The 12,606-nt window shown below is 53.0% G+C and overlaps 1 protein-coding gene across 1 annotated transcript in view; it reads right to left on the bottom strand.

Moving 5' to 3' along the window:
* TRAPPC9 (trafficking protein particle complex subunit 9) overlaps positions 1 to 12,606 on the bottom strand; it is a gene marked incomplete at its 3' end in the record, with an annotated part of 267,332 nt that overhangs the window by 161,780 nt on the left and 92,946 nt on the right. Inside the window, exons 16-17 of the mRNA XM_019657776.1 lie at positions 8,623 to 8,775; positions 3,144 to 3,268 (exon numbers count right to left, since the gene is read on the bottom strand). Coding sequence (XP_019513321.1) covers positions 3,144 to 3,268; positions 8,623 to 8,775 — 278 coding nt within the window. The remainder of the gene's footprint in view (positions 1 to 3,143; positions 3,269 to 8,622; positions 8,776 to 12,606) is intronic.

The raw sequence follows: 12,606 nt of genomic DNA, 5'->3' as shown, positions 1-12,606 counted from the left end.
AATGCTCCCAGACACGCGTCCCACCCTGCCTGTGGTGGCACAGGGCCTATCACCTGGGACACGCTGCTCGGTCGGCATCTGGGATCCATCCTACCCAGGGTAAGATCAGCGGTCAGTGGATTCTTACCCATAATCCACCACCCGCAACTCATGAACCTGGGCAAGCCACAGGGCCTCCCGGAGCCACAGTCCCATGCTCGACAAGGCATTTGCCAAGACTGAATCCACTTAGGAAAGTAAAGCACCTAGCAGACCCCAGCCCACAGGGCATGTGCCATAAATGTCATTTTCTTTTCAGGTTTCTTGATCAGATACTAGTGGAGGAGAGTCCCAGGCCATCCGAGGAAAGTGGCAGGCATTTCAGTGTGGCTGACAGGTACAAAGGGACACTGAGACAGAGAAACTATAAACTGCCCCGTCCAGTGGGGTCACATCGTAAAGGGCCTTGAGTAGGATAAACAAGTCCTAATGCCCGAAGCACATCAAAAGCAAAGGGCATCAAAGAATCCCCTTCCAAGCGCCCTTCTCATTTCCAGGAGGACTGTCTTCTAGGGGTGTCTGCTCCCCCCCTCTAGGAACCGGATGTTGTGGGCCCCTGACGTGGTGGAGACGAGTGAAGAGGGAGGCGAAGGAAGGGCTCCCCGCTGGTGTCTCCATGTCTAGAACAGTGTTAGCTTAGAGCCGTAGGTCTCTGCATCTCGGGGGTGGGCCTGTGTTTACCGAGGACGAGGTTTATTCTTTATTTTGCAACATCTGAGCTTTTGAGATGCGCTGAGGGGAGAATGTATGATGAAAAGCAGTGCTAGTAAGTTCACCAATCTGTAAGCATCTTTCTGTTATAATGGACAGAAAAGAGGCATCTTGGACCTGGAACTGTCAAACCACGTCTGAGAGATGGACGTGGGGACCTGATGTGAGTCTGGAGGACAGATGGGGGAGGCAGTGTGCGGCCAGTCCGCTGGACACGTGGTGGTGACCACCGTCTGCATGTCCATGGGTGTGCCACGGGAGCACGCTGATTAGCATTTTGGTGGAAGCTCCTTTCTCACTAGTGTTTCAAAAGTACAGGTCAGATAACGCTTCTCTTAGGAGCATTATACTCTATGGACGCGGTTGCTTTAGGTCTCATTTTTAATTGAACGTTAAGGAAATGCAGCATTTTAATTATAACTCTGCCAATCCCTTTATCTAGAGGCCTGTTGCCATTTTTGTCCTTTACGAAATTTTCGTCACCAAGAAAGGTGGGAATACATTTTTTTTAATTCCAGGCTGAGTTGGTACTCTGTATTCTTGGTTATATACCTCTGGGGCTTGGAAATAGCAAATATCCCTGATGTGTGAGAAAGCATGATACATAACTGTAGGATTTTAATGACATAAAAAACAGAAGTTTAGCGGTGTAGACACACAGGGGACCTAAAGGGACACATTACACTGTAACTGCTTGTGATTCTGGGTGGCCTTGTTCTTCACTTCTTGTGTTTTCCAGTTCCCTATCATATGCACATGTTAACTTTCAAAAGATAAATGTTATTTTAAAAACCAAAGAATAAAATAAAAATATAAAGAGCCTTGAATGCAGAATCAAGAGGCTTTGGGACTCTGTTCAGGAGGGTGGTGGAGGGACAGGTGTCACAGTACAACAGACTGGGGTTACGGTGGGTGACTTAGGCTGTGTCACATCACCTCTCAGAGCGTGGGTTCCCTCATTGGGGGCTAAGACCACCTACTCAAAAAGTTGTCATGGCAACTTACAATGACAATTTATGTACAAGTGCCTGACAGCCAAGACTTACTCAATAAATGGTAACTATATTGAAACGATGACATGTAAATACATTTAAAACATTCATTAGCGTCTATATACATTTGTAATCATTAAAAAAACAGAAAACCACGTTCAGCCTTGCAACATCCACTGAAGAAAACAAAATCCATGCCACGGCCACCACTAGCCAACCAAGTCCGAAGAACGATGTCCCGGATTTCGGGTTTCACCCGAACCTCTGTGGAAGGAGGCCACACAGTGGAGCTGAGTGCAGAGGCCAACGAACGAGACGACGCTGAGCCTGAAGCCCAAGGTAACACGGGAACAGTCTGGTGTCGGTGACTGTGAGGCTGCAGGTGATGTGACACCCACGGGCCCGTGAGACGGAGTCGCCGCTGCAGCTTCCTCTCCATCACTCCCCACCACAGCCTCCCCCAGCACCGAGCACCGCGGAGGCCGGGCCGGTCACAGCAGCCCGCGCTGGCGAGAGGCGCCTGCTCCATCGGTGCCTTGACGTACACACGAGTCCTAACACAGCACTCAGCCTTCCGTGTGACCTCACTTAGGACAACGGCCCTGTCCCTCCAACCCAATTCCTCGTACCGCTGGCTCACCCCAGCTTGGCCCAGCTCTTCTGATGGGCCTCATCAGTCAGTGCCCTCTGAAAGGCTGGCATTAAGGCTGGGAGCAGTACCCCAAAGAGCTGGGCCTGCACACAGTCCTACCTGAAAAGTCAGTTTGGGTGATGCTGCGGCCTGCACCTCAGCGACAGCTCTTCAGACCCTGAGCCCTCTCACTCTGGACTCTGCCCTGCGGGCTCAGCCAAGCACAGCTCTCCCAAATGCTGCTGACTCAGCCTCGGAGCTCCTGGGTCACCATCTGGGGCCTCCTTGGAGACAACGGTGTCTGCCCACCCGGAAGCCCCACGGCCCCTTAACTCTGCACTGATGGTCACCTGATCCTTGCACACCCATCTGGCCTCCTTAGTGTTTATAAACCAGTGAGCAGAAGTTGTTGTCAAAGGATTATAAGAAGTTTATGGGATAAATATCTGACCAGAGAATAAGGATGCAATAAATACATTTTTCAAATGAGTAAGAAAAAGGCAGGAGGTGTTCTAGTGTGATCAGTATACTCCTCGACTCCACCCACAAATTCCCACGCTTTCAGGAAACAAGGGTGAGCGACATGAGACGCGACACACTCAGGCTCCATCGCAACTGCTCCCCAAGGCACCACACAGAGTGCAGCACCCCGAGACACCAGCTCGCCACAATCACGGTTCTGCTGTCAGGTACCCGCTTCCTTTCCTTTCTGGGAAAGACTCAAATCCGGCCGAGTCCCGTGGCAGGCTGCGCCTGTGGGACCGACTCACCTTCCCGTGGCTGGAGTCCCCGGGCCTGCTGCCCTCGGGGGGGTTCGCGGGCTTGCTCTCCACTCGCGACCTAACGACCTGTCGGAAGGGGCTGCACAGCGGGAAGCCGCTCACGCTGACGCCATCTAAAACGGAAGAAGAAAGATGGCGAGCAGGACGTTAGCTGGTTGGTTTTTTTTTTAATGTAAGAGATTTTGTTCAAAAGTAAATAGTAACTAGAAAGAGCAGTCCAGTTTCTGTCCCCAAGATCCTACCTGTGTCCGTCACACGGCCTGATACATCTTCCACGCACGTAAATTCTCACCCACTATAGCTACGGAGTTGAGACACAAGCCTGGCACGTGTCCCCAGAGGATTCCAGGAACGCTTACCCCGAGGCTGGAGTGTGAGCAGGGCCTCCGACATAGTCACACGGCCAGATGGGGAAAACGCTGGGACTGAGTGTCCCCCACGGAGAGAGGATGCTAAGTCCTGGAAGCTTTGGGCGGGACCCCAAAGGACGACACACTGAGTGAGGGGCAGACTGGAAATGGAGCCGCCTCGCGGGGACCGCAGCCCAGCTTTGAGCAGTGTCAGCCCTGCTACTGGACTCAGGCAATTCTTCTGCCAAACGTATAGTCCTTGTCACTCCTACTCCGCCCGCCTGGAATCTTTGTCTCAGGCCAAAGCCGTCCTCTTCCACAGGCCTCGCCTCGTCACCCCGGCTGCCAGCAAGTACGCCTTCCTCTGAGCTCTGACACCTGTCGTCCCTGCGAGCCGCGCTCACTGCACGCAGCCCGGTATCCAGGCAGGCCGGCTGCGTGGCAGGGCCGTGGGCGCGGAGTCAGACCGGCCAGCGGCCTGAATCGTGGCTTCCCCACCATCTGGCTGAGTGGCCTCTGACGTGTTATGTAACCTCTGTGCGCTTTACATTCCTCATCCCCAAAGTGGGACAAGTACAGCATAAGCTGCAGGATTGTCTGGAAGAGTAAATGAGTTACGGTATAGACAGTGCTTATCACCACGCCTGGTACGTGGCAAGCCGTCAATAAAAGGAGTTATTATTCTTATCACAGCAGCTGAGCACGTCTTAGCTTCCTTCCATGACTGTACGCTCCTTGAGGACCGAATCCTTGTCTCCCTCACTATTTTATCCTCCACAGGAGCTAGCACAGGCTCCAGCACATCATAAACCCTCCTTAAATGTTAAGTAAATGAATTCATAAATTACAGGGTCAAATTCAATACTTAGTTTACACACCATGTTCAACAAAAACATGTCATCCCCAAGTCACACTCAACAACCAGCTCCTGGTTAAATGGAATTTCACCCTGTGTCTCCATGCAAAAACTCATTTGCAAAGACGTGATCCAAAGCTTTAAGGGTCGAATGAGTTTTTTTCCTCTCCCTTTTCATTCTCCCAGCACCACGGGCACAGCCTGTAAAACCTCTCCACTACTGCACGGCGCCTGCTGTGCAGGGAACGAGTATTATGCACACAGACACTTGCGAACCTTAACCCGCACCCTTTCAGTGTCCTGCCCTAGAAACCAGGTCAAGAGAAGCCTGTCAACTGAGCACGGCACTAACAACCAGTAAATGTCACTCGGCCCCCGGGTCGTCCTCTCCGAGTTAAGGCCCAATGCCATGCCCGTCCGCCCTACCAACACCCCCGAAGGCCTGGGACACAGCCACTTAGCTCTTCCCGAGGGAAAGCCCACCGCTGGCTCATTACGCAGACACTGCCGGCTCACGCAGGACGCAGGCTCTTTGGGGCCTTGGAAACGCCTAGCCTGGCTCACACTTCCAACAGTGCTGAGTCCTTCCTCCCCGCGGTGGTCCAGGGGCATGGGACTGCTCTGGGCGGGTGCGCGAGCGGCTGGCTGCCATCTGCCCAACTCTGATCTTCCCTACAGAGCAGCTCCACCCCTCATGCTTTGGGCGGGATCAGGGGTGGCCCTAACCCAGCCACGGCCACAGATGGGGACAACCCCCCACAGGAGCTGGTCCAGCAGACAGACAGAAGACACGAGAAGGGTCGCGTGGAGGCTTTCTATGAGATTAGATCTACGAATTTGGGGGTGGTGGGGGAGGGTATATCTTCCTGTGGATCACACACTATAAAGGTACAGGTGTGGGGCTTTCCTGCAGCCGTCCTTCCCACCACATTAAGAGGCTCTAAGCAAGTCACACAACCCTACGAACCTCAGTATTCTTGGCTCTAAAATGGGAACCAACTCCAGGGAATCAATGAAAACTACAAATCCACAGGGCAAAAAAGGCTAAAAATTACACCTGAAATTTAACTCCTTTTTGGACACAAACCTCAAAGAAACCTCAAAAACCTGTAATCTTCAAGCTCAAAAAAAAAAAATCACTAAAAAGCCACTCTGTGGCTTCTTAACAAACTAAAGAATTCTGCCGTCTAATCAAGCTGGGGACAGAAAGACAAGTAACGTATACATTACAAATGCGGACAGGCGCCCACCCTCAGGAGGCTGGGCGGTGGGCCCGGCCGGGGCAGCTGCAGGGCGGGTGAGGACTGGATGGCACAGCGGGGTGAGCCAACGGACAGCCACCAGGGTGCCCGCGAAGGAGAAGCCGTGCAGCTGGGCGGGCGGAGGGGACAAAATCCTGTTCCCTTATTTGGCCAGTTTCTCTGCCAGCACAGGCTACCACGAATAGAACACAGAACAGACTGGGATGACAACTAGTAGGAAGACAAGACCAAACAAGCGACACACAGACGAAGGCAGCCCAGTAGGAGGACCAGCGAGTCGAGTGGGAAGGGGCTGCCAGATGGCCATGCACCTCATGAGCTCTTAGGGAGAATTTCAGTCACTGTTTACACTGCTCCATTTCTCTAATAAGAGCGTCTCTATGGGCAATCCAGAAACACAATTGTGTGCGCTAAAATAATACTTCTCTCTCGGATGCAGCTATGTCACAACCATAGTGACAGTTGGGAGAAATGACAACTGAAAGTGGGATCTGTGTGGCAGAAAGAAAAAGCAGTCACAATAAAAATAGCTCTACTGGGAAGGGTTGGTTGCTGAGTGTTTACTACGGGCTTGGCACAGCCCTGCGCACTCAGCACGCGCCATCTCACTGGTCCTCACACCCACCGTGCAAGGTAGGCATTATTTCATCAGTTCGACAGGCAAGCAATCAGCGGTTTCGGGAAGGTGAGTGGGGCTGCACAGGTCGGCAGCAGCAGAGCCAGAGCCAGAAGTCGGGCCTGTCTGTTAGTGACTACCAGCAAAACTGGGACAAACACCACGTTTCAGTCCAAACGTGAGCTTGTGCCCGAACCTCACCTGCCAGCTGTGCTGCAATGCACCACGCATGGTCCTGTCCACAGGGCACCCCACGAACCCCACCATACGGACCCTCACCATGGCTCAGCAGCATCTCCAGGGATGGGTCTACTCAAGGACCACGTCCATGTTTACCCACTTTCAAAAGAGACGCTAATGTTTAAGGCTGAATACACGGTCTTCTCTCTTGCAAGAGGTATATGAAATCAACTGGAATAAAACACATTTGCAAAGGCAGGAGGAGACAGGCATTTCCCAGGGGAGCAGTCAGGGTGTGCTGTTCCAGGGGGAACGCACTGTGGAGACGCTTTTCCATTTACCGCAGGAGGCATCAGAGTCCATGGGCGGGACCAGAGGCCATGAAACTTCCTCTGGGAAGGGCCAGATAGCAAACACCTTAGGCTTTGAAAATCGGAGCTCTCTGTCCCACCACTCAGATCGGCAGTTGTAGAGCACAGGCAGCTGCAGGCACCCACAAACACTCGGGGGGGCTGCGTTCCAGTAACACACAGTCTGGCAGGCTGGACTCGGGCCACGGGGCCACAGCTTTCTCTGCAGCTGCTGCTCCCTCACAAGGCCTGTGGAGCCCACACTTTCGCTTCAACTAGGAAACCTCCTGGCTCAGGCCCAATCACACACCCATTCCAGGAGCCCCTACCGGACCCTACCAGATAACGTGAGCTGCATCCCCTAATGTCTCTGAGTCTTGGGGTGTTCTAATCACATGTTTATTTTTCTGGCTGTCCCTCTGAGCAACGAAGGGCCACAGAATGATTACAAGGGTAGACCCTAGAGTCAGGCTGCCTGGGTTCAAGGCCCAGTTCTACCAGTTCCTAGCTGTGTGACCCTGGAAAAATTATTCAACCTCTCTGTGCCTTAATGTTCTCATTTGTAAAATGGAGACATTAATAGCAGTATTTCAAGGGTTACTGTGGGATGAAGTGAGGTGGTTTATGTAAACCTCTTAGACATCAGCTGTCATTACTATTGTTCTCCAGGTGACAATCGTTACTCATCTCCACTTTCCAAGATCCTAGCTGAGTGCTTGTCTCAGAATAAGAGAGAATGAAGTGACTTGTAATGCTACAACTGGGCAGTGGGAAGGGCTGTAATGTAACGAGCACTGCTGGACTTCGACCATGTCCCAGCTGCAGGGCAAGCACTCACAACGACCCCACCAATCAATATATTATCATGTTATACATTCGGAGGTTATGGCACAGGGAGGTCGAAGTCACTCACCCAAAGTTACACAGTACATGACTTCTAGTGACAACCCGCTGACTGTCTCCAATAATACCCTTTGTCTGAATGTTTGTGCCCCCAAAATGCCTAGGTTGAGGCCCAAACCCTGCCCCCATGGGACTACATTTGGAGAAGGGACCTGTGAGGAGGTGAGAAAGGTTAAAAGGGGTCATCAGGGTGGGGCCCTAACCCAACAGGGCTGGTGTCCGCATGAGAGACCCCAGAGCTGGCTGTCTCTCTCTCTCTCTCTCCCTCTCCCTCTCCCTCTCTCTCTCTCTCACTCTCTCTCTCTCTCTCTCTCTGCCGTTGAGGACACAGCAAGGTCAGGCAACTGTCTGCAGGCCAGGTGAAGGGTCCACATCAGAACCTGAGCCACCACAACAGCCCCCAGCTCTCGGGCTTCTGGCCTCCAGACCTGTGAGAAATACACGTCTGTGGTAGAGCCAACTAATACGCCCCACACGCCTCCAGATGAACGTCCGGACACACGCTGCATAGTTTGACATAATTAATCCATGAGATCTTCGCCCTGATCAGCTATTCTTAAGCACAAATTCCCATTTGCTCCAGGCTCCACTCGCTATAGAAATCGCCAGACTCTGAAGAGCTTGACACCCAGCTAGTTAGGTCTCGGCAGCTATGCTTGAAAACAATGCAGTCATTCCCACATTCCACCAATTTAGGATGACCTCCTGGCAGAGCACAAAAACAGGAAAGAATGTGAATTAAGAAATCGTTTAACTACAAAGCACTCTTATTACTGTCAGATACACACAGTAACTCACTCGGTTAACTACAGGCCTGGAGAGGCGTCAGGCAGCTGGGCTTGAAGAACGGCAAGGAGGTGCAAAGAGGGAGTGGCAGGCAGCAGGCACGGCGACAGTCATCAGCCGGGGACCACGCTGGCCTAACTGTTATGACATGGGGGACAGCTTACCATCACTGAGGTCTTGGAGGACATTCTCCTGGCAAGAGAAATCCAGCTTCACTTTGATGTTGACGGTGAAAGTGGCCACCTTTCCAGGCTGCAAAGGAAACTGGGCAAGGGTTTCTTCTAGTTTCCAGCTCAGAAAGTCGCCGTACAATTTTTCTGCAATGACAATAACAATGGCAACGATGGTGATGGAACTGAGGGAATATGAGACTTACCAACACCCCTAGAAAATTCTGACGCATCTGCAAAAAGCAAAGAAAAATGCAAGCCATTTCCAGTGTGGCAGGTCCAAGTACCACGGCAATTCCAGAACCCTGGGTGCTGCGAGGCATCACCCACGTCTCTGAGAGAGGCACAGAGGAACCGGGCCACCCAGCCAGGAGCCCAGCCAGCTTCACAGCCACTGGGTGCCTTCCTCTCACTGACAGTCATCGCCTCTGCTCTCACAAACTCAATCAGAGTTCAGCCGCATTTCTCTACAGCCAGTGCTTCCTAGCACCTTAAAGAGAAACAGAGTGACAGCTAGGAGAAAGCCAGTCGGGCCCTGCTTGCTGGAGAGCCAGGTCCTGAAGCCACAGGAGGACTGAAGTGTGCCGGCCTCTAAACAGCCTGCCCATCTGCTAAAGCAGCGCTGGCCAGCCCTCCTGTGAAACGCCAACACCGGCTAAGATGCCCAGGCCCTGCAAAGATGCCGTCAGGCCACCAGCAGCCAGCCATTCACCCAGATCCTTTCCCATGGACGGGCTGGAACCAGGGGAGGGCTCTCGGGAGCACCTCCAGCTGAACCAGCATGGGCCCCGGGAAGAGAAGGCTGGTCTCGCCCCTCACCTGCCCCTCCGCCCCGTCCCCAGCCTCAACCCTGTGCCTGTTACCCATCCATCCTCACTGCTCCCTCTGCCCAGAAGGCCTGGCCCACTCCCCTGCAGAATGAATCCCGTCCGACTCGTCCCTGAGCCCGACTCCAAGGCTCCTGTGACGTCATGCCTTTCCCATCCCACCTTGCTCCTCTTTACTCTGGTGCACACACCTCTGTTAGAACAACATCCCATGTGTCTAGTGGCTTACTTTCCCCCCATCAATCAACAAACAGGAGCTCACGGCCACCTCAAAATGCAAGGTAATGTGCTCATAAAGGTAATGGTTCAGACACCGGCTTTAGGACAAAACTGCCTGGGTTCAAATCCTGGTTCTAGCTGGGTAGCATTAGGTAAGTTACCAAGCATCCACCTGCCTCACTTTATGCATCTATAAAATGGGTTCATGGACACGAAGTACTCAGAATAAGTATGTAACCAGTATCAGTTATTCCTGCTACTCCTGACCCCAGTTTCCTCATCCCGACTGGGGAATCAGAGCCCCCTGAACCAGAGCTGCCCGAGAAGCAAACAATTCCTGCGGAGTGCCCAAACTTGCGCAGGCTGCTGGTGGCATCAACCCCCTCCCCACTCAGCGACTAACAGCCCTGGCCCTCGGAAAACACTCAGTAAACGTGTGATGCAGAACAGACAAATTAGTCCAAAACATCATTGCAGATTTAGATGTAGAACAGATGGGTTTTAAGTTACATGAAAAAAGCAGAATACCACATTGAGTATACAATATAATTTCAACTGCATAAAAAAGTCACCTAGAAAACAAGAGGAAAGCATATCTATATGCTAATATTGGTTGTCATTGAATAGTGAGATCATGGGTCATTTCAAATTGTTTCTTATTTTTTGAATTTTCTACAGTGAGCATCTATCCCACTTTTGTAAACACACACACACACACACACACACACACACACACACGCTAACGGCTCACTCATGTATCTAAGTTCACCCCCGCCCATGCCCCTCCAGTGTACCAGAGAAGCCTGGTGAGGCTGGCTGCCAGCCAGAGCCTGCTCAGGACTGAGGTGGGTTCTGAGCCAGTGCAGCTGCTTTTTATGGTGCCCTACATCGGAGCCAGGCAATAATGTGAACTGATGACAAGGCCAGCAGCCACCTGGGCCATGCGGGGCAGTGTCTCAGTCCCCAGACTCAGCTCTGCCAGCTGGATAGACTGCTCCAAAGTGGTGGGTGGACTGCTGCAGCCATGCAAACTGGCAGATGGTCGAACGCCTGCATATTTGCCCAGGTCTACAAAAAGGGTCTGAACGACGCAGGTGAGCCTGCCTCTCCTTCCCACTTCCCGTGCTAACGTGGCAAGGCAGGGCTGCCCGGGAGGGAGGAAGGGGTGGGCGCAGGGAGCCCAAGAGAAATTTCTCCCCTGGAGTCCTTTTAAATAACAGCAAGCGACATAAGCACCTATGAAGCACCCCTCTAACTGCACACTGTACCTATTATTCTCACGTTCTAAGACAGGCCACTAGAGCTCAGAGAGTTTAAGCAGCACGTCCAAAGGCAAGCGGGTAAGAGAACCAGGAGTTGGAGTCGGGAGTAGCAGTGACCATGTTCTCTCCACGACACACCTTCCAGCTCGCCACTTACCGGAAGCCATTAACCCACCCACGTCACAGCCAGGGTGCAGTTGTGCACAAGGAAACCAGCACCAGGGGACGTAACGGTGCCCTGAAAAGAGATGGCAGGACGTAAAACGGAACTGCCAAGCACATGTGCCTCAGGGTCCGACAAGCCTGGGCGCGAGTGCCAGCGCTGCCACTTAGCAGCCCTAGAAGTCCCCAGCCGCAGGGCCACGCGGCCTGCCGCCTGCCCTCCCTGTCTCGCTGGTTCCTTCCCCACCCTTGTCCCCAGGGAGCTGGGCACATCAACACCTGCGGTGCTGATTAAATTCGGTCTTAAGACGAGCCTGTCGGGGAACTTCTCCAGCCTGACCCCGGAACTATGTAAAGCGCTGGGCTGTACGAGAAAGCAACGTGATCACGTGTACCAGGGCCGTCGAGCTGAATGGATTCCCGTCACTCATGAGTTTCAGTGTCTTCCCAGGGGGCACCCAGGATGTCCATTCACGGCGGCTACTTGAAGGCAGCAGAAACAATACAGGATGTGCCGCTGGAGTTCAGTTCGAGTCCACGAACATGCCTGGCACCCACTAAGTGCAGGTCCACCCGGACAGACCCCACGCACGATTCATATGGCTGGCACGGAGAGAGGCGGGCAGGCAGTGCACAGCAGGAGCGGCATGATGGCTTCTATGAGAAGGGGCAGGGAGGGTTCAGGAGGCGGCACGTGGACCGATCTGTGAGTGACGGAGAGAATCTGAGATGCAAATGGAACACCTGAGAGTTCACGAAGTTCTAAATCCACGCAAGTGTGTCAGGCCGGCGGACAAAGACTGTGGGAGCATGCGCTGCGCCCCAGAGGGCAGGGATGTGAAGCTGGTTCTGCTGGGGTCGCCCCTGTCCAGCACAATGGCCAACACGTAGGAGGTGCTGGTAAAGACTTGCTGAAGAGTCAGGCAGAAGGATGAACAACAGGTGGGAAGAAGACAGACAGATCAGCAAGCAGGGGAACCGGTGGTGAAAAGGGACAATGACGGAGTAGGTGCCCACCGGCCAGCTCCCCCCCCCACCACGAGCTCCCCAATGACCGGGATGACTGCTGTCCTGCCCCCAAGGCACAGTGCCCGAAACCGGCAGAGACCAGAGAAGTGTTTGTGCAAAAAAGAAAGAAGAAAAGCCGACAGCAAGCCTGATGATGACTTTCTTTGAATGCTGACCTAAGAAACTGAGTATGAGAAAGCTATAAAGAATGTGTAAGGAAGGTGACAAAGGAACCAACTGTCATTAGGGGGACTGCATGACATCTTGATGGGCGGGTCAGAAACGTTCATCTCCACGTCAGGGGCTTGTGACCACCGGGACCCACTCACCCCAAAGAGCCTAGAGGACAGCTGAGATGCCTGAGAGGCCCCCAGAGGTCTGTTTGACTCTCAATATCACTGATCCCTTTAAGAGCTCGCTCAAGAGTTTGAGCTCTGAGCAACAGCGGTTCGAGTCCAGCCCGAGCTGAGCAGCCGCTGAGCTGCCAACAGGTAGCAGGA

This window comes from Hipposideros armiger, unplaced genomic scaffold, assembly GCF_001890085.2.
Source record: "Hipposideros armiger isolate ML-2016 unplaced genomic scaffold, ASM189008v1 scaffold_280, whole genome shotgun sequence".
NCBI classification, from domain to species: Eukaryota; Metazoa; Chordata; class Mammalia; order Chiroptera; family Hipposideridae; genus Hipposideros; species Hipposideros armiger.
This window is presented reverse-complemented; position numbering and strand designations above follow the sequence as displayed.